Consider the following 21,439-nt stretch of genomic DNA (forward strand, 5'->3'; position numbering starts at 1 on the left):
TCATCAGTGTCCAAACATCTCTTTCTCTCAAATCTTCATTTTTTCAAGTTCCTTAAATCATCACCTTGGCTGCTGTGTACTTTGCAATATTTTGTTACATTTCTTAATTTATTTACTCTTAGTCCATACTAATTTATTGTTTTCCAGAGCTTAAGATGCCACGAAGCCAAGTACAGAGGGACAGAAAGGAGAAAGGAAGTATTGGTCGTGGGAGACTTACTGACAGACTGTTGGCGCAGGGATTGCTGTCACCAAAAATGTTGGCGGAATTACAAAGAGAATGGCAGGAGATGGTCAGTGGATGTTTATTGTAATGCTTTTAAGATTACTTTTATTACTCAGCTCTAAACTGTTCAGTTTCTAAAGTGAACTAGAGGAAATGTGCTGTTCATAGTTTAATAAGGCCAAGGCCCATTTCTACTAGACTCATAGGGCTCACCCAGAGGATTTGTTCTTAATGAGAAGTGAAAATTAGAGTATAGCAAAGTTATACAAGAGATGAAAAGTGAATGTAGAAAGCAGTGCAGCTTGGTCAAACTTATGTTGCAGAGACCTAGTACCACTTTATATGGTGTTGCAGAGACCTAGTACCACTTTATATGGTGTGCCATTTAAGAGCCACTGTCAGCAACTCCTCTTGGGGATTTAGATTACTAAACCCCTCTTCAATATTAAACTTAATATTAAACATTGTTGTGTTTAATATTCAAAATACAATCAACAAAAATGCCAAGTTTTGTAAACAGATCGGCTGAAAAATTTGGTTAGAACCTCCAATTTTAATTAACCCAATTATGAAATTTCATTAGATACAGTATACAAATTCTTTGCACCTGTCTTTTGAGAGCTAAATAAATTACCTCACAGGTCTGATTAAACTAGTTAATAATACTAAAATACAAATATCAATTGTAACTTAAGGATAATTATATCAATCATCTGCAGTACTGCTTTCTTATATTAACTGGACAATAAGAAATAGGTAAATGTACATTGTGTTTCATGACAACCCCATTTGTCATATTGTGCCCACATTCAGTCTGGAAAATACCCCAGACCACTGTCTTCTTGTCTTCAGAGTGAAGATGGGATTGTTTATACATCGTTTATTCAAGTTTGTGTGTCTGCAGTGCTGTCAACAACAGCTCTTTAACCAGAAGCTCCCCAGCTTATTTGTTAGCCAATCTCAAACAGCTTTTGTCTTCGACATTCATTACTCAATTTTTTCTTAAATCTTTTCAGAAGCAATTACTCCTTGCTACTCACAAGTTTCAAAAATCATGCCACTCTTGGGGATACAGCTCAGTTGAATGCAGTATTATGGGATAAACTTCCAGCCAGCTTGGTTTCAGGCCATTTTCTCTCTGCCTGATTCCACCTCAGCTGCTGTGGATGTTCCAGTGTTAGAAAGCTTCAATACATAATTCAAAGTTTCAGTGCATAATTCATGACAATGTTTTCTTGCACTGTATTGAATGTTTCATGGCCCTCTATGTCAGATCATTTTCCTGACTTTGTTTGCCCTGCAACCGCTTGCATCACTATTTCTTTATACATTTGCATCTCTTGTTGTGATTCCAAGAACAGTTTCATCTGCTCTTGTTACTTGGGGTGTTTTGTCAGCCTTCACTGGGTGTGTCCACACTACAGTAGAATATATCATACACACACATCAGCAACTTACTGAACACATCACAAATGGATTAAATACAGGTCAGCAACATGTTTGGTAGTGCTAACCAGTGTGCTGCATAAGATTGTCCATTATCTGTCTAGGTTTGTTCTCCACTTACAGTCTTTTGACTTTTTTTTTTTAAACCTGTTTGTGATGGGGATGCAACAATTTGTGATTGTGATTATGGCATATTTTACTGCAGTGTGGCACCCATTTGCCTTGCAATTCCTATGCCTTTGTAAAAATTGCAACACCTATAGCACCCACACTGCCTCTAATAATCCTGTTATTCTGGTTAAGCCTGCTGCTCTCACTCTGTTAGCTCTTCCTGCAATTTATTGTCATCATCACCTGCCGTACTTTTTTATCAGCTCCTCCTATGTGTGTATCCTTACTGGATTGTCCTGCTTTGTTCACTATGTTGCCCTGCTTCTGCCATTGCTGAAGCTGCAGATGGTCTGCCCTTGCCACATGTTTTCCCTGGAGGACATACCCTTCCCAAGCTTCAGCTACCTAAGGCCACCTTTACCAGAGGGCCCCTATTCCTATGGTAGTGGAGTCAAGATCATTGCAGCTACTCTAGAAACACTTCCTCCAGCATAATCTATTTCTTAAGAAGGGCCAATGATCATCATTTGCAACGTGCAGTCAGTTTGAAGAAACTCTGATGTTGAATTAATCAGTTGATGCATCTCTCTTCCTTGAGGTTGACTTCTAAGTAGCCTCTACAACCCAGTTGCTGCAAAAAGGAAATAGTTTCTCCATCTTTGCCCTCCTACACTTTTGTTTGATCTTGTAAGATGTCAGCAACCTCAGCCAGCTATTACAAGAGGTAGTGTTCTCTATCTCCTGTGGTCTCTTAGGTTGTTCTTGCCCTCCTTCTTCAAGGAATCAAAGGTCCAGTTCTTAATCTGCTCCATTGCTCCTTCCTGAAAGTATATGAACTTAATAAGGTCCACTTCATAAAGCTGTCTGACAAATGAAGATGAGAAAACTCATGGAACACAAGAGGAGAAAAGGATAAATGAAAGACTGGGTGTGAGTGCAGTGTCCAAAGAGGTAAGCTCTGTAGACAAAATTTAAGCTGACACTGCTTCAAACAACATTCTAACCAACTCTTCAATCTCGGCTAACTCTTCATTTTCCCTATTTTTACTGGGATCATATTCAAGAGTTTCACAAGAAAGGCAGAAGACTGTCTGGTGTCTTTCCCTTCACCCATCCCTTCCCAACCAGAGGCTGAGGAGGTTATATAACTAATTAGAAACGGCAATTCTTCCCATGTCTGCCTTCATGAAAAAAGAGTAACACCAAGCAGTGTCAGGCTATACAAGCTTCTTAGTCACATTTACCTGCAGAGACTGATGTGACAGATTTCTCCACGAGTTTAATAAATAATGCTAGAAAAAAAGTGAAAACTGCATTTTCTTGTAGGTCCAAGATCTGCCCATGCAGTGGCACAGTCCTAGTGTTCTACAGATGACTAGTTTTTTCTTGGTGAATTTACCCTGAAAATAACTTACGGATGACGTGGAAATCGTGTCATCGGAGCACTTACGGCAAAAAATTTGATGCGGTTTCGCATCATCGGATCACCGGAGGGTTAAGGTAGCAAGAAATATTACAAATCCTGGCAGGAGATAAGCACATACAGTAGCTATGGGTAGGGAGTTCTTGGATCACCATGAGTGATATTCAGCCATGAATGTGTACTTTACACATTCATGGAGGAGCAACTTAAGTACTCATACAGCTCTTTTGCTGTCCTGTGAGAAAAGCCTCTTTCTGTGTGGCAAGATACACTGGATAACCTCCACACTTGAAGGTGGGGAGTCTGGACTGCCTGATGGTACTTGTGAATGTCTGGTTGACACAGGAGGGTGGGCCACAGGAGTACCCTTTTGGTGCCACAAGCAAGAGTGTCAGCAAATCTGTATACCATTCACATGTGGCTAACAAGAAGCCACCCTAATCATGCGAAGACCCAGGATGAAGAACACTGTTGATCCCCCAGCGGAGATTGAAGAGTTTAATCACATTTACATTCAGATTGTTTCAGGGATGTTGTAACAAATCCTCCTTTGCTGTACACAGGTCTGAAGACTGGATAACGTAAGATGGGAAGTTTTCTGTTCAATCTGGTTGCAAACAGATGTATTATGAGGGAACCCCATATCTTGAACAATCATTCCACTGCCTGGAAGTGCTGGACTATAATCCTTCCCCACCACCTGATCCTGAAGACTGAGCAAATCTCCCAAATTATTCCACCTGCCTGGAATTTATCTGGCTGACAATTCAACAGCTTAAAATGCTGCCTACTTGTGAACATGGCACTTGTGCCAGTGAAGTCTGTCGACTGGGAGGCTGCTTGTCAACCGGTAAACAAGAATCCAACTGTGGAAGGTAGCTTCCACCTCCTCTTGAGTAAGGTACCTTCTGCTGACATGAAAGCAAAGAGGGGAGGGTGGGGGTTGTTTGATCATCTGTAGGCAAAGAAACTCCCTGACCCACAATGTTTACCTCTCACAAAACACTACAGTCTGAGACCAAGGCAGCCTGACTGATGGTTGCCACTTCCTTCGTAGACAACAAATGAGTAAAGGAGAACTGACTGCAGGAGCACAGCCAAAAGAAAAGTGTGTTTGCTCAGGAGGCCTGGGTGGCAGAGAGAGAGAGAGAGAGAGTATCCAAGCAATATAAATTAATCAGCAGAATGAGACAGGAATCAGAAGGGTACCGACACAGATGTTTAAGAACAGAAGCATGAACTTGAAAGTATATATTTTTGGCTTGAAACCTCAGAACTTTTGAGTTGCCACAGAGGCTTAAAATGAAGATGGTAATTGCACTAGGTATCTCCTGGTGAAGGCTCAACCTTTGAACAAGAGGGAGGGGAGCAGGAGCCACAACACAGTAACAGACAAAACTTCGTCTTTTACTATTTACAAGTGAGGGAGAAAGAGGCTGCCCTTTCCTAAAATGATGTAGTTCTGCTTCCTAAAAGAGGATTATGAAAGAGATGCAGACAAAATCAGAAGGCACTTAGGACAGTGGAACAGCAAGGCATTACTGGAAAATAGACAGTTTGACAACCACCACCACCAGCTTGATTGCTGGAGAAAAGGGATCCAGAACACTTACCACTGAAAAAACTAAAATAGGAGGATACTAAAAGCATCTTGCCAAAATAATTTCTAAGTCTGAATCATTAAAAAAAATCACATTTTTAAAAAGTCAAAATCATTTTAACAAAAAAACTACCTTTAACATTATAAATACACACTGAAAAGGGCTAAAGACTTACGATGATTGGTACTACTACCAGCTGGGCATGTTGCAGTGTACCCACGGTATCAACCATGCCACATTCACACTATATGGCAGTCTTTTGCAAAAAGCATGCCAAACACTTAGTGGCAAAATTACAAATCACAAAATGTAAAATAATGAATAAATTATATTGTTTTGTACATTGAAAACACAATTGCAATGAAACAATCTGTATTGTGCATTGAAAACATAATTGTAATAAAACTACAGTTTTTGTAAAATACAGTAAACAGTACTAAAACATTTACAGCATACATTTTAAGAAAATTTCCAAAAAATGGGATCTTGCAGTTTAAAACAATAGTAATAAAACCTATAAAATACTGAAATACAAAATCCTTTTCTATGAAAAAACATAAAAATGAAATTTATTACAGAAAGACTGCATCTGACATGGACAATTAATACATGAGCATCTGACAAAGGAAAATTGACTGAAATTTCAGACTTCACCTATAAATATTGAAAGTAACATTAAATGAAGCATCTACAATATCATATAGATAACAATTATTGTTTGGTTACTTGAAACCTATATACTCTAACTAGTAATCTCTAGTTTGACAAACTTACTTAAAACACTAAGCAGAATACAATTTTCACACTTATCACAAAACTAATAGAATATTAATGAGAGACAAGTAAAAAAGTACATAAAAAACTAGAAAATCTACCATTCTAATAAAGTAAAGTGCCAGTGCTGTTCATAAACAAAGGAGGGTTCAGTGGTGTTAAGGTTTTCACCAGTGTCAGAAAAAAAAATTAATTGCATTAATAAAAAGGAATTGAAAACTGGAAAAGAAATGATAATCTGAACCAGCTCCACAGGTCTTGAATTTGTTAACCACTCTGCATTCACACAAAATATTTGATTAACTACCCAATGTATGAAGACCCTATGCATGTTACTACTATACCTGAGCCATCTAATTTTCTTTTCTACAAGTGGATTGATGTTTTAGATTTGCATGATGGATGCAGAGGTTCTGGTAAAGTATTGGGGTTTGTGATGAAAAATATTCTTGCAAATGGACTAAGACTATAAAAGCAAAAGCAAGTGAGACAAAGGACTTAATCCAGGGAGGGGAGGTCTCACCCAGCTATTAAATTACCACTCCAACCATTTTAAATAAGTAATCAGCACCTGGTTAATGGTACCTTCTTAGCATTAAGGTATAACTGAATTTAGAGGTTTATTTGATGTGAGGCCTCAAATAGATTTCATTAACGTTCTTTTTTATTTCAGGGCACTGATGATGACGACTTGCCTCCTTCACCATCTAAACCAAAACCGAATAGAAAAAGAAGAGGCACCAAGGAATAAGATATTTTAAATCCAACATGAATCACCAATTCATGTACATGAATGTATATACGTAATAAGTAAAAGTATGCCTATGAATATTTCTAAAACTCACTTTTATTCCCAACTTGAGATTAATGAATATTTTCTTCAAAGTAATTCTGTATTACAGTTTGCTAAAATCAATTCCCTTTTACCTCTGTTAGGATTCAGTATTATAAGTTTCATAAGTAAATTCTATGTAAAATTACGTATTTAGGTGTAAAAGACATTAACCAGCAAACTTCCACAAAATGGAATATATTAAGAGTGATACTCTCAGAATCAAAGACATGAGAAAAACAAAGCCAAGAAAAGTACTGTGCATACCAAATGTTCACGAAGTAAAGGGGCAAAGTACTGTAAGGCATATATTTCAGGCTTTTACACTCATATTCAAATCACTATCATGATTAAATTCACATAAAAAAGAATACATTCCAAGAAGTGCAGCACCTTCAAAGTACTTGTGATTGCACTATTATATTGCATACTGAAATATGGCATAAAGCTGTGGTAGGTATGTTAGAGATCTTCCATAACCACAAATATTCAGGAGGTAGAGGTCATGATATTACAGAAATCTAAGCAGGAGATCCAATACAGTATTCCAAAATGCTACATTAAGGTAGCAGATACTTGTTGCAATTACAACACCCTTTCTGCTATAAATAAAGCTTTGCAAACAATATCAGTATCCAAAAGAGGAAACTTGGAAAGACAACACTAATTGCCACTTATAATCATTAGAAAATATGATACAAATGGAGGGGCACCCACAGCAAGATATGGTATAGGATTGGTTAATCAGCATCCAAAACCAAAATTCCATCCTACCCCTCACAACATTAAATGGTATTCTTGACGTTGAGAATTGCAAGTATACTTTTGTTTCCTGTATGCATTATAATACATGGAACCGAAGGGTTTGAGGACAAGATTTCCACAAACCTAAACAATGGATGGAGACATAGTTTGCAATCTTCAAGGAAGCCACAAACTCTGTCTAGTGAATGAAACCAAGCTGAGGAGAGTGCCAAAACAAAAAACACTTAAAGCCACATATTGAGCTCAGGGGAAGAAGCAATCTTATCCTACTGTCTTAAAAGAACTTACAGTTCACAAAAGAAGGGCAATCACCACCAAGTTTCCTTTGATAAAGGGCAAGGGAGTTTTCTAGGAGTTTCCAAAGCTTAAGAGACCACCTAGCCATAATTCTGATAAGCCATGAGAGTGCCATCTATTTTGGAGGCAGTTAAGCAGAGTTAGCCACGGATAATACCTAACAGCCATTCATGGCCACTATTAAGCCACTCATGGGGCATGGATGGAAGGAATTAAGAGACTGTTATCCAGGTAAAGAGAAACAAAGTTCCTGTCGTAGTTAGGAGAAACCCAGCGAAATTCTTGGTAATGGTGGGCAGAAAACTTCACTCTCAGCCTATAAATAGTAAAAGATGGGTTAGGAGGCTAAATAAGTTGTCATAAAGGAACCAAGCCCCACCTCCCCCATAACCACTATGAACAGGTGTCAAGGATATGACCACGAGAGGAGGCACAGGGATGAGTTTTAATTTTTGTCATCCTCACATTCTACTTCAGTGACATTTACTCTCAAAGTGCAAGAGATGATTTACATCACTGTATTTAAGAAAAAACATGCAAAGTAAATTCCAATGTGCATTCTCAAACATTCAACTACCTTTACTTATCAATGGCTATGTGACCACACATCTACCAACTTAAAGATATCTCAACCTACCATGGAAGTTTTCCTTTCCAATGCTCCTTCATTTACTGCTGTATTACCGTGCAGCTCATCTTCTTCTTGTAACTTAGGCACACCCATGACAAAGTTACCCGTTTCCACTAATTTATTTCTCAATAATTTGATATCTTGAAGTAACTTGCCTGTTTATCCTGGAAAATAAATGCTTATGTTAAAACTTTTCTTTTGGAAGGAAGGGGAAATAAGGGTTCATCTTGAAAAATAAATTTTTGGTTCATTTATTATTTTTTTTTTTTTATAAAATGCACCCATTATAAAACACAATTCTTCATACAAATGCACCATACTTAGCCTTAATTTGCAGAGTCAAAATCCCCAGAGATGTAGCTTCTGAATTCTTAAAGATGAAAGAAGCCAGAAAATCAACCACTAAGTCGTTTACAAACTCTTCAGTTATAATTAGCCTTAACTACCTAGGTGGGAGGACAAAAGAATATGACCCTAGTGACAGCACGATTCCGATGGGTTTAGGATCTCTTGGGGACAGAAAAGGGCAGGAACCCAATGTTTTTAACATGAAAGTAAAGCAGCAGTTTGTATCAAGAATATTTCCACTTCTGCGAAGAGGAATAGAGTCTTTGGGCCTTGATAGCTAGTTTAAGTTGAAAATACAAGACTAGACTTGTACCAGTTTATGCTAGACCTAAGACATTAAATACTACATAAGTAATTCAGATCTCTTCTTAAAACAATTTAGATCGCCTTTCAAAACAACAGCTGATTCTGTTAATACATGCTAATCATCCAGACACCCTCTCAGCATTGAGCTACTTTTGGAGCTGTAGCTGGCCAAAGCACAAACCTGTTAATTCCTCCCCATCACGAGGTGTTTCCTGGAAGATGGAGAAAACAAGACACATGAGCAGGTGCCAAGGATATGACCACAAGAGAGGAGGCAGATGGATGAATTACTAGTTGTCCTCATCCTCTAATACGTCTACTTCAGTGACAATTACTCTCAAAAGACAAGCATTGATTTACTTCATGTATCAAAAATATGCCAAAGAGAGATCGTTCATTTAATGATTTGCAACGCATAGTTTTGAAGAACGATTATGCAGAATGGTGTAATTGCAATATAAAATTTAAGCAAAACGAAAAGTGCTAGGGAGTATGAAGTCATTCAGTGCTGAAAGGGAAAATGAGAGTAAAGAAGGTTTTGAAAGTGTAACAGGAGGAAAACCTTGCAGTTGCAAATGTTAGGAAAGGGTATAAAGTAAGATGGAAGAAAGAGAATATGGACGGAAGTACAGTAAAAGGAACCTAAGGGGTTGCAGCTAGGGGCGGAAGGGACGCTGCACAGACTCTTGGATAATGCCTACAATGCACCGCATCAGTGCAGTGATGTGTACTGATGGGATTAACCTGCCTACGGGGATTATGATGCATACACAGAATTACTTAAGGATTCCCAACCAAATGAAAATAGATTTAAACCTCGTGATCCCAACAAAATGGAAAAGCACTCCGTCATCTTGAAAGGCATCTCAGGAATAAAACTCCTAAAGCTTGTTGATAATCGTGATTGAAGGAAGCACACACATCCTCAAAATTCTGAATAAAAATACCGTGCCAACATTAGGTTATGGACTCAGATCTGCAGTGTCTATTGGGACGTTTTGAAAATTTTAAAACTACAGAGTCATTTTGAAGAAATTTCGGCACGTGGCATGTGACGATGTAAACATGTAAAAGTGTAGTCTAGAACAACATGCCACTTTCCACACTCACAAAGTTACAAGATAAACAATATAAAAAAACTTATAAAACGTATAAGATATGTTTAAGTAATAAAGAATTAGTGATACTATTTGCCTAGTCGCAAACCTAGTTGGAAGAGTAGAATGCTTCAAGGCAATCAGCAACTATTGACAATATTTTAAGTTAAAAATTCATTGATAGCAGTATGACATCTCCATCTAACTCCCATCTCTCTAAGTTTGAGAGCAAGGGAATCGTGATTAACACTATCAAAATCAGAGCTAAAGTGCAAACTGCGTGAACGGAATCTACGAAATTCAGTCGATAGTGGAAATTGAAAGAACACTAGCACCAAGGCCCCTGTTAAAGATAAACTGCAAACTGAGGAACAGGCTTTTTGTCAACAGACGTTAAAAAATTTGAGATAATCTGAGAGTTAAGTAAACTGGCGGTAATTAGCAGGGCAAGAGTCACCATCCCATATTTAACCAGTAGAATGACATGGCAGTTCTCCGCCTGAACAGCCCATTCTTGGTAATTAACTAAAGTAACAGACAACTTAAGAGAATTATTCTTAAATTGTTAAAAAACATAAGTGAAAAAGTCAAGAGAATTCCAGATGAAATTAAAAAAAAGTTCTTCTCAACAAACTAGATTTGTCTTCTTAATTCAGCCATTCATTTACATATTCGAAATGGTCAAATGTTATCTCTAAGCAAAGAACTGCCGGACAGGCTATAAAATATTCGTCTCCAATTGTATAACAAATTCTTTCAATAACGACAAAACAGGAATTTAATAAGGATTTAATGAGTAGGCCTACTTCCCAGCTCAGGAGGGAAATTGGAAGCCGAAGTGCTTGGGCCCGTCACAAACACAAATCAAGTCCAAACGAACCCATGTGTATAAATTTAGGTTTCGGAACCAAATTCATATTCAAAGTTTTATTTCCAGTTTATACTGGTTATTCTCTTACAATCAGGGGTCAGGATTTTAGTACATTAAGGATGTACATGGCAGTAAGTTTTTTTTTTTTTTTTTTTACTGGAACCAACCTAGATACAGCGGATAGGCGCAATATCGGTATTCTTTGTTTTTCTGGAAAAAGGGGCTCTAGGAGATAATAACCAAGATCCATTAAATTAATAATTCTTCGGACCTTAGGTACGAATACTGTACACGCACAACTATGGAAACAGTCTTGGGCTTTTTATTGTTATCTATTATTAATTTCTTTAGGGCAGTGGGAATCAGATTGCTGATCCCTTGCCTTCTATACCCTAGCTGCGAATCACAATGGACCCCCTTAGAGTAACAAGAACGCAAGGATTGTTTTAGTTCAGGCGCGCAAAGACTTCCATGAAGCAAAGATCCACGGTTATGAACGAAAGCTCTTAAAACATTCATCCAGTTCCCCGCAGACAAGTAAAATAAGAACAAGTACCAGTGGAGTGAAAAACTAAATTCCCTTGCGTTTAAATTAAGTTATAAAAATGGCAAGAATATATACTCTTTTTCAGATGGTCCTCTGAGTCGTCGGGTCTCTTTCAAAGCTGTGGGAAGGGATCGTCTGGGCGGACAGCGCACAGCGGTACGATTTCGTGTCGTGTTGTTCAGGTTGTTTTCCATAATTGCCGTCTCGTTCTGCTGTCAGAGGGTGACTTTGTTCCTGCGAGGATGGTAGCAGCAGCGACAGATCAGACCTTAGCAACATGTTATTAAAATTCTGACACTGGTTTTTCTGCATATTTCGTCATTAATTAATATTAATTTTAGCGAGTCTAAGGAAGACCAGGGTTGCTTCAACATACCCTCCTGAAGAAATGTATTTCCCCTCAACTATCCTACGTATACTTCTGTCATGATACACCCTATACTTTTGTCATGATACACCCTCATTCCATTAAGACATGCTACTGCTTGATCATTATCCCATAACGGCCGAGTATTACGGTGAAAGTGTTTCTTATTCTAAATGCTGCAATATATTCGTTTTTTTTTCAAGGATCGGCCACTTCCCCCAATATAACTCTCGTTACAATCTTTGCCTATAGCCTAACTCGTTATAATCTTAGCATGGAAATAGTTCCTCATTGGACGGGTGGGTACCGTTCTCGGCTAGCACTCTGCTGGCTCCTCGTTCGATTCTCTGACCGGCCAATGCAGAATTAGAGGAATTTATTTCTGGTGATAGAAATTCATTTCTCGCTATAATGTGGTTCGGCTTCCACATCAAGCTGTAGATCCCGTTGCTAGGTGACCAGTTGGTTCTTAGCCACGTAAAATAAATCTAATCCTTCGGGCCAGCCCTTAACTTTGCATGGAAATGAAAAATATATCTCCGTTGTTACCAGTAATATCTATTGGGTTACTCTAGTCTTGACTAGTTTTTTCAACATATAACTGTAAAGGAATGTAAAATAAATGGAGGTCTAGGGTTCCCTAAGCTCTGACTGTAACGCGGTCTGATAGACTGTTTTCTTCGTAAGCGATGAAAGTGTCAGTTGCCAAACTTCTGGCGTCATTACATTAAGTAACGTTGCAACTCAAAACACATACATAATGCATATATACTCATGCATAATACATACATATAGGAGTAAGCATATTCATCAGCCTGAGTGCATTCGTAAGAAATGGTATGTTTGATGATTGGAGGGCTCAGTAGTTTTTAAGACCTGAGGGCGGACAGAAACCATGCGTCAAAAATTTGAATCTCTTTGGCTTTCAATCATTTGGTTTTGCGTTTCCAGAGCACTTTGACCTGAAGCTCTGCAAAAAGATCAAATCTCAAAAAGTTATCAAGACAATCATTGTCTGCAGAACACTGGGGGCCGATGAATTTTACTCAATTAACCTTAATCACCCATAGATTTGGGTGTATTTGTTTTGACTCTCCCAACTATCAACACTGATTAACATGGTCTAAACACGACTAGCTATAGAAAGTTTCAGGCTATCCGAGCCAAGACGCATTTCGAATGCTGGTTTTACAAACTTCAAGTTTCCAGCCCCAAGATGTATCAAGAAACCAACACTTGAGATAAGGAGAACCGAAGAGTCTTAGATTTGCAAGAGGAGATTAAAAGCTTTTAGAGTGGGTTATGATACATGAGAATTTTACAATGGATACGGTATACGCTGTCTTTATATATGCGTAATCGACAAAAAATGCAGGTACTTCTGGAGCCTTCGGCGGAGGGGGCGTGTTACATTGAACACATACAGAAGGAGAGGGCGTGTTACATTGAACACATACAAGAGAGGGAGGCGATTTTGGAAATTCTGAGATAAGATCATTCTCTAATTACGTACGAGAAAAGCGCTAGCTGTACTTTGTTGATATGAACGGAAAATAAGAGAATAACGCAGATAATACCTGACAGCAGCAAAAGAACTGCTGAATGAATGCTGTCGCTTCAAATATAGAAATTAGGACTTTTCGAGGCATCCAAAACCAAGGAGATTTTGCGGCAAATTCAGAGATCAAGGGAACTGTATCAAATCCTAAGAAATGAAGCGGCTTAGTATAAAGGGGCAAAACAGTACTGTAATTAAAATCATATGGTGCGCCCAGGACCCTGTAAAGTGGGTCCTGGGTGCGTTCATACTATATAACAGTAAAGCATGTGATACACACCGGTGTAACAGTCTGTATCTCCCCCCGTCCGAAATTCCCCCGCGGGGGAAATATGGCCCAGGATATATTTCCCCCTGCGGGAATTTCGTCCCAGGATAATATTCCCCCCTCAGGGCAAAGATTCCCCCAACCCCACTGCTGTTATAAGAGTATGGCTATGGCGGCGACGTGTAGCAACGACAGCCTCCTGCCACACAGGATAATTATCATCACGACTAAACTACCTCTTGGCGGTCATTATCTTTGCTATTTACAGTCTTTTGTTTATGTTTATACGGAAATCCCCACCGGGCTTGTACTAAACACGCCGCAAAGGTGGATACATGTAGGGAGTAGAAATGGCCTAGAGGGGGGAAAAATATCCTAGGTCCAAAATTCCCCCCGGAGGAAAAACAACCTGGGCTGTTATTCCCGGGGGGGAAATCAATCATAGGCTTTGTCTGTCCGTCCGCCCTTTTTTCTGTCCGCCCTCAGGTCTTAAAAACTACTGAGCCCTCCAATCATCAAACATACCAAATTGCAGCCCTCTAGCCTTCTCAGTAATTTTTATTTTATTTAATGCTAAAGTTAGCCATAATCGTGCTGCTGGCAACGATATAGGCTAGGCCACCACTTGGCCTTGGTTAAAGTTTCATGGGGCGAGGCTCATGCAGCATCAAACCGAGACCACCGAAAGATAGATCTATTTTCGGTGGCACTGATGATGCGCTGTACTGTTTATTGCGTAATAAGCTGGAAACTATCTGTAAACGGTATTTGAAATACTTTTTTATGTATTCTCTATTTTTTAAAAGAAATATATATACGTATATATATATATATATATATATATATATATATATAAGAAAAGATATATATATATATATATATATATATATATATATATATATATAAGAAGAAGATATATATATATATATATATATATATATATATATATATATATATATATATATATATATATAATAATTGTGTGTGTATGTATATATATATATATATATATATATATATATATATATATATATATATATATATATATATATATATATATATATATATATATATATATATATATATATTATATATATATATATATATATATATATATATATATATATATATATTATATATATATATATATATATATATATATATATACATTATATATATATTGTTACATGTGAGGGTCTTGGTTGATCATGTATTATTCAATTTACGTAATTTTTACCCTGCAAACCAAGATTACCCACGACGCAGATGCCCAGCGACTTCGACAAAGTTAATCCTCAAAGACAGACGTTAATTATGGCAAGAGGTCGCCAGTTATCACTTATTAACCTCCGGCGATAACAAAGAATATTTGAGATGAATTTGATTTTAACATACGGTTCTCCCAAACATTCGGACCTTAGGCATACAAAGCATCGAGATTTAACACTGATTTGCTTACCTAAATCCTAGGTATTTTACTGGAATAACACTAAGTTGAAGCTAACAATATATAATTAGGCTTAATCTGAGACTTCAAACACATATACACTAAGTGGTGGCTAAAGGAAGAAAAACAAAGAAATGCGAAATACAGAAAAGAGGTTAAAAGAATGGACGAAGTTCCCAACAGCACACGACTATACCTTTAATGATCGGAGCGTTTATGCGGAAACTCGCATTGTTACTAAACACGGGTGGATACGTGCTGAAGTTGGGTGTGTGTTTCTTGCTCCACCGCCATTCACTAATAAAATAATAGACAAAGGGGGGGATTGGGTTGACCTTCCACCCTCCAACGTCAAACATACCGTGATTGGCCCCCAGTTTCTCTCTGTAATTTTATTTTATTTATGCTGGGTCAAAACAGGCCTGGCAGTCATGCCTTAGCGTCCACTGCCCTGTTAAAACATTATACGAGAGACAGGTAGAAAGGAAAAAAGGACCTTAGGACCACCTATTTTTAAATTGAATATGGAAATTTCTCCTATGGGGTTAAATGCCTAAATGCTTCCTATTCCTTTCTCCAACGGATGTTAAAGTTTGAACTGAAGATATATATTCTAGGCGTGGGACAAAGCAATTTCCCTGTCTCAGTCAGGCCTGATATTTCTATCCTAAATGTTATAGGGTGTGTACAGCGTAAATATTTATAAAAATATATATATATATATATATATATATATATATATATATATATATATATATATATATATATATATATATATATATATATATATATATATATATATATATATATATATATATATATATATATATATATATATATATATATATATATATATATATATATATATATATATATATATGGGTGAGAATCTTGAGATCGTTAAAGACCCACAAACATTATATATATATATATATATATATATATATGAAATTTTTATCACCGTGATTTATATATAATCCTGAAGCTATAAATGTTTATCACTGTGATTTAATATCAAATTCACGCTACCTCATTGAATATCCCCGATGGGGAATTATCATCGAAAAATTTTATAAGTGATAAATGGCCTGGTACTGCCGAGTCTCGATCCCACGACGCAGATACTTATCCAGCGACTCCAGTCGACGCGTCATACCCAGTCTCGATCCCACGACGCTGGATAAGTATCTTCGTCGTGGGATCGAGACTCGGCATTACCAGGCCATTTATCATATAAAAATTCCTCCGGCGATAATTCCCCATCGGGGATATTCCTGAGGTAGCGTGAATTTGATATTGCGACATTTGTAGTTTCATGATTATATATATATATATATATATATATATATATATATATATATATATATATATATATATATATATGTATGTATGTATGTATATACTGTATATCTGTATCATTAAGTCCACGTCGGAAGGTGAGTGAAAACAGGTGTAACAGTTTGTATTTCCCCCTGTCCGAAATTCCCCCCGCGGGGGGAAATATGGCCCAGAATATATTCCCCCCGCGGGAATTTCGTCCCAGGATAATATGCCCCCCTCTGGGCCAAGATTCCCCCATCCCCACTACTGTTATAAGAGTATGGCTATGGCGGCGACGTGTAGCAACGACAGCCTCCTGCCACACAGGATAATTATCCTCACGACTAAACTACCTCTTGGCGGTCATTATCTTTGCTATTTACAGTCTTTTGTTTATGTTTATACGGAAATCCCCACCGGGCTTGTATTAAACACGCCGCAAAGGTGGATACATGTAGGTGGGAGTAATGGCCTAGAGGGGGGAAAAATATTCTAGGTCCAAAATTCCTCCCTTGGGAAAAGCAGCCTGGGCTGTTATTCCCGCGGGGGGAAATCAAACCTAGGCTAATTTTCCCGGGGGGAATTTCAGTCAGGGGGGAATAATTTCCTGCTACACCGGAAAGTTATCGCTCACATAAAGCAATCATGTTAAAACTACTTAACGACCGTAAGTGGAGAACGACTCTGGTAAATACTTAATCGCACGATCAAGGGAACCGTGTCAAATGCTAAGAAATGAAGCGACTTAATGTAAAAGGGTAAACCGGTAATACACAACAATGGTGAGCCCATGACCCAGTAAGTGGGTCCTGGGTGCGTTCACACTATATAACAGTTAGGCATGTTATACACACATTGGAAAGTTATCGCCCACATATCGCAAACGTGTTAAAAACAACTTAACGACCGTAAGTGGAGAACGACGCTGGTAAATACTTAAACGCACGAAGCACCGGTTAAGACTTCCTGTAAGTCATTGACTCATATTTAACCTTGTTATGATGTGTGTACGATAAGTCACAAACGTGAGTTTGATATATTTTACTGATAGCGTGGAGGCACCTTAGGAGCAGGAACAGACATAAAAAAGCTCTAACAGTTGCCGTTACCGGGAAAACGAAAGAAAACGGTATTAGAAAATGAAAGCAAATTGTAAATGCATTTGAAATTTCCGCTACTCATACAAGAAAAAGTCATAACAGTTTTCATCTACGTGAGATTCAGGTAAATGGCTCTCTCCCAAAACCACCATCAGAAAAACCATTAAGTCTGAAAGACTCAGAATATAAGAAAACCTATGAAAAAAAAATTAAGCTAACCAAAACAGATAGTGGCGATGACCCAATCCCCAAGGCGGACATTAAGACAGGGGAAATTTGTCGTGGTGCATAATAATAATAATAATAATAATAATAATAATAATAATAATGATAATAATAATAATAATAATAATAATAATAATAATAATAATAATAAAATAATAATAATAATAAAATACAAAATCCACATTTATGTAAATGTGGATTTTCTAGCTGAAGAAGGGAGCTGAGCAGGCTCTCGAAAGCTCCTGGAATTCATTTTATTATTTGTAAGTACAGTACTTTACATAAATGTGGATTTTGTATTTTATAAACATATTCACGGGATTGTGAAGAAGATTTGCAATAATAATAATTTACTATTATTATTATTATTATTATTATTATTATTATTATTATTATTATTATTATTATTATTATTATTATTATTATTATTATTATTCACAAGATGATCCCTATTCATATTGAACAAGCCCACAGGGCCGCTGACTTGAAATTCAAGCTTCCAAAGAATATGGCCTCATTTAAAAGACGTAACAGAAGGTAATGAGAAATACAGAAAGAGCATATCAGTTATTAGAAAAACAGATAAATTAACAAACTGACAAATTAATAAAAATGTAAGTAAAATATACAAATGTAATAAACATGAACCTAGATCAATACCGATTCCCCGACGAGAGAAAATGGCATTTGTAACTCGAGTTTTAAAGAATTGAAGGGATAAAGAATTATTAGAATCGCGTCGACCCATATCAAAAGTGTCATTTCTTTCGGATATGAGCGAAACAGTTGTGTACTAGCGCTTGTTAGAAGAATAGAACAGAATATAGAATTTAGGCCAAAGACCAAGCGCTGGGACCTATAAGGTCACTCGGTGCTGAAAGGGAAAATAAGAGTAGAAAGGTTTGAAAGGTGTAACAGGAGGAAAACCTCGCAGTTGCACTGTGAATCTATTGTTAGGATAGGGTACAAAATAAGATGGAAGAAAGAGAATATGAACGGAGGTACAGTAAAAGGAATGAAAGGGGTTGCAGCTATGGGCCGAAGGGACGCTGCAAAGAACCTTAAGTGATGCCTACAGTGCACTGCATGAGGTTCACTGACGGCACTACCCCCTAAGGGAACTAGCGTTTGTTGAACATCTTGAAAAATCAATATTACACCGGCAAATAAAACTACCGTGCTCTGTGATGAAAGACCCCTGTAAATACTTAATAAATTTGCAACGCTAATGAAAGGCTTCGACTATATTTTTGCTTCACAAACTGACATGAAAGTGTCCTAGGACTGACATTATTTAGTATACACACCATCGAATTGTTATGGATTATGCAGTATAAAATAAAATGCAAGGTTTTCTGCAGATAATTAATAATCTTACCCAGTTATCGCCAACAATAAAGATACTATGTCCAAGATAGGGAACACAGCAAAGGACATAAAATTAGATGAAAGATAAAAGAAAAAGAAAATTTGATAAAAAATAGACACAACAGCGTAGAACAACTTGAGCTCTGATTGGTGAAAACTTAAATTTAACAGATTTAATATTAAATGTAGTGAAATTATAATTCACCGAAAAAACGGAGCCTAAGTAAAGAAAATCAAAATATGGGTACTCCAAAAATGCTTATACATAACTAGGAAACAGAAAAATCGAGCACAGAAAGTCTTTATGAAGGTCTCATTGAATATTTACTAAACGGGAAGCTGGCTTTAATCAACAGCGCAGCCCAATCAATAATGAAGAGTCCCCGTGGAACACATGGATTAAGCCTGTGCTTGCTGAGAGCTTCATAGGGTACCTACTTAAGTAATAACGGAATACAAAATGCTTTAATAAGTGTTTTGGCGTACATCATGATGAAGATTAAAAAAGTGAAATATGTAAATATACCACTGAAGGCATAAATAAACATAAGAGAATGGAAAAGCGTAGATAAACAGAACAAACATCCAATTAAGAAACTTGTTAGTATGGCTCCCACACTATTCAATAAGTTATCACAAGAGCTTAAAAAAAAGACTTAAAGAGACTTAAGAAAAAAGTAAAGGCTAACGTATCTATTTAAAATTTGCTATGAATCGGAGGAATAAATTATACAATCAAAATATAAACTAACTGAAAAACAAATGGGGCCTGCTGGATGAGTCAAACAAGGCATGGAATGGAATAGAATATACAATTTACGCCAAAGACCAGGCGCTGGGACCTATGGGGTCATTCAGCGTTGAAAGGAAAACAGAGTAAAAAGGTTTGAAAGGGGTAACAGGAGGAAAATCTCTTAGTTGCACTATGAAACAACTGTTAGGAGAGGGTGGGAGGTAAGATGGAAGAATAATAATGTGAACGGGGGTATGGTAAAAGGAATGAAAGGGGGTTGTGGTTAGGGGCCGAAGGGACGCTGATTGGAACTCTAGCAATGCCTTCAGTGCACCGCCAGAGGTGCACTGGCGGCACTACTCCCCTACGGGATTGAGTCAAACGAGGGGCGGAAGGTAGACCTCCAAAATGAACGAGGTTGCCGCATTGCATAAGAGCGCACGAGAGGAAGTTTTCAGGAACTGAGCTATGCTGGAACCCCCACCTTTAAGGCAAAATGGCTTTATGATAAAACCAAGAGAGGAAAATGCAGTTGATGTACAATGCAACGGTACAAAGACGAAGACTGAATTTATTTATTTTCTTTTCTGCATTCAAACCAAGAATGCTTTCCTAACTTGTTATTTTTTATCTTTAATTAGAAAATACATTAATGCTTCTCAAACTTTTTTATTTTTTTAGAAAAATACATTAATGCAGTTTTAATGTTATTCCTTAGTATTTACGTTATTTTACTATAATAATTTTTCTTTTCACATGGGCCTCTCACTTTTATAAACAGAACATTACATATTTCAGATGCCCGGCCGAACAAAAAAAATAGGAAACCTGTGCACTGGCAACGAAATACAATTTCATATTTAAAAAGGATGTAGCGCGGGAGCGAGAATAAGCCTCTCTCTCTCTCTCTCTCTCTCTCTCTCTCTCTCTCTCTGTTATACCTGAAAGGATTTTGCGGTTTCAAGTCGAACGTCCAATCAAAAGACAACTTCCGGACTAATAATGCTCCAGGGGTGACGGCCAGTGTGGCTAGACACTCCTACCTTCAAGGAGAGGGAATACTCAATACTATATTACTGTTGTTTTTATTATCATCACCATTAACTCTGCAAGTATGTGGTGTTCTACACCATGGTTTGTTCGCTTTTATTTATCACATAATGTTCACCCAGATTGACTATTAGTCAAAAGATTCATCTGTATGTTAATTTTTTTTTTATTTCTGGCTGTTCGTCCAACACGGGAGTAATCACAAATTTATCGACAGCAGAAAAATCGGGTTAGGATATGTATGTCGGGTGTCTTATATTAAGTGCCATTTACTTGTTTTTATTACCACCTCGCTGGAGAGACAAGTACCGTATTAAAATTGTTACTGACAACAATGATAATAAAGTACTTTTACCTGAAAGCTAGAGTATTATCATTATTAATGTTGACAAGCCAATCTTCTTCCTTTCTGAATTTAACCACTTGCCGGTTACAACAGACCAACGCTATCTATCTCCACTTGGGAGCAATTACCTTATTTCTATAGCGTTATTCCTCCCCCTCCCGGCTCCTATGCCCCACTAACAATGATTGGACATGGGAAAAGACTAGTTGTTGATGACAATTAGATGCCTCTAGTCACTCTTGGTGGACAGGGGAAGGATTAAAACAAAAATATGGGCAGTTGGCCGAGATAATTATAAGTATATGAACCAACATATCTAGTTCTCTCTTTATGCTCTCTACGCCCGCGTGAATACATCGTTGCCCTGTTGTCTCACTGGCCA

General features: G+C 37.4%; 1 protein-coding gene and 1 long non-coding RNA gene across 2 annotated transcripts in view; one reads left to right on the forward strand and one right to left on the reverse strand.

The window, feature by feature from the left end:
- Suv3 (Suv3 helicase) overlaps window positions 1-6,421 on the forward strand; it is a 30,603-nt gene extending 24,182 nt beyond the window's left edge. The window contains exons 16-17 of the mRNA XM_067106610.1: window positions 148-293; window positions 6,255-6,421. Coding sequence (XP_066962711.1) covers window positions 148-293; window positions 6,255-6,332 — 224 coding nt within the window. The 3' untranslated portion in view covers window positions 6,333-6,421. The remainder of the gene's footprint in view (window positions 1-147; window positions 294-6,254) is intronic.
- Window positions 941-21,439, reverse strand: part of LOC136840161 (uncharacterized) — a 54,707-nt gene continuing 34,208 nt past the window's right edge. Inside the window, exons 3-4 of the long non-coding RNA XR_010853544.1 lie at window positions 8,113-8,270; window positions 941-2,604 (exon numbers count right to left, since the gene is read on the reverse strand). This is a non-coding gene — a long non-coding RNA (uncharacterized lncRNA). The remainder of the gene's footprint in view (window positions 2,605-8,112; window positions 8,271-21,439) is intronic.

This window comes from Macrobrachium rosenbergii, chromosome 7, assembly GCF_040412425.1.
Source record: "Macrobrachium rosenbergii isolate ZJJX-2024 chromosome 7, ASM4041242v1, whole genome shotgun sequence".
Taxonomy (NCBI): Eukaryota; Metazoa; Arthropoda; class Malacostraca; order Decapoda; family Palaemonidae; genus Macrobrachium; species Macrobrachium rosenbergii.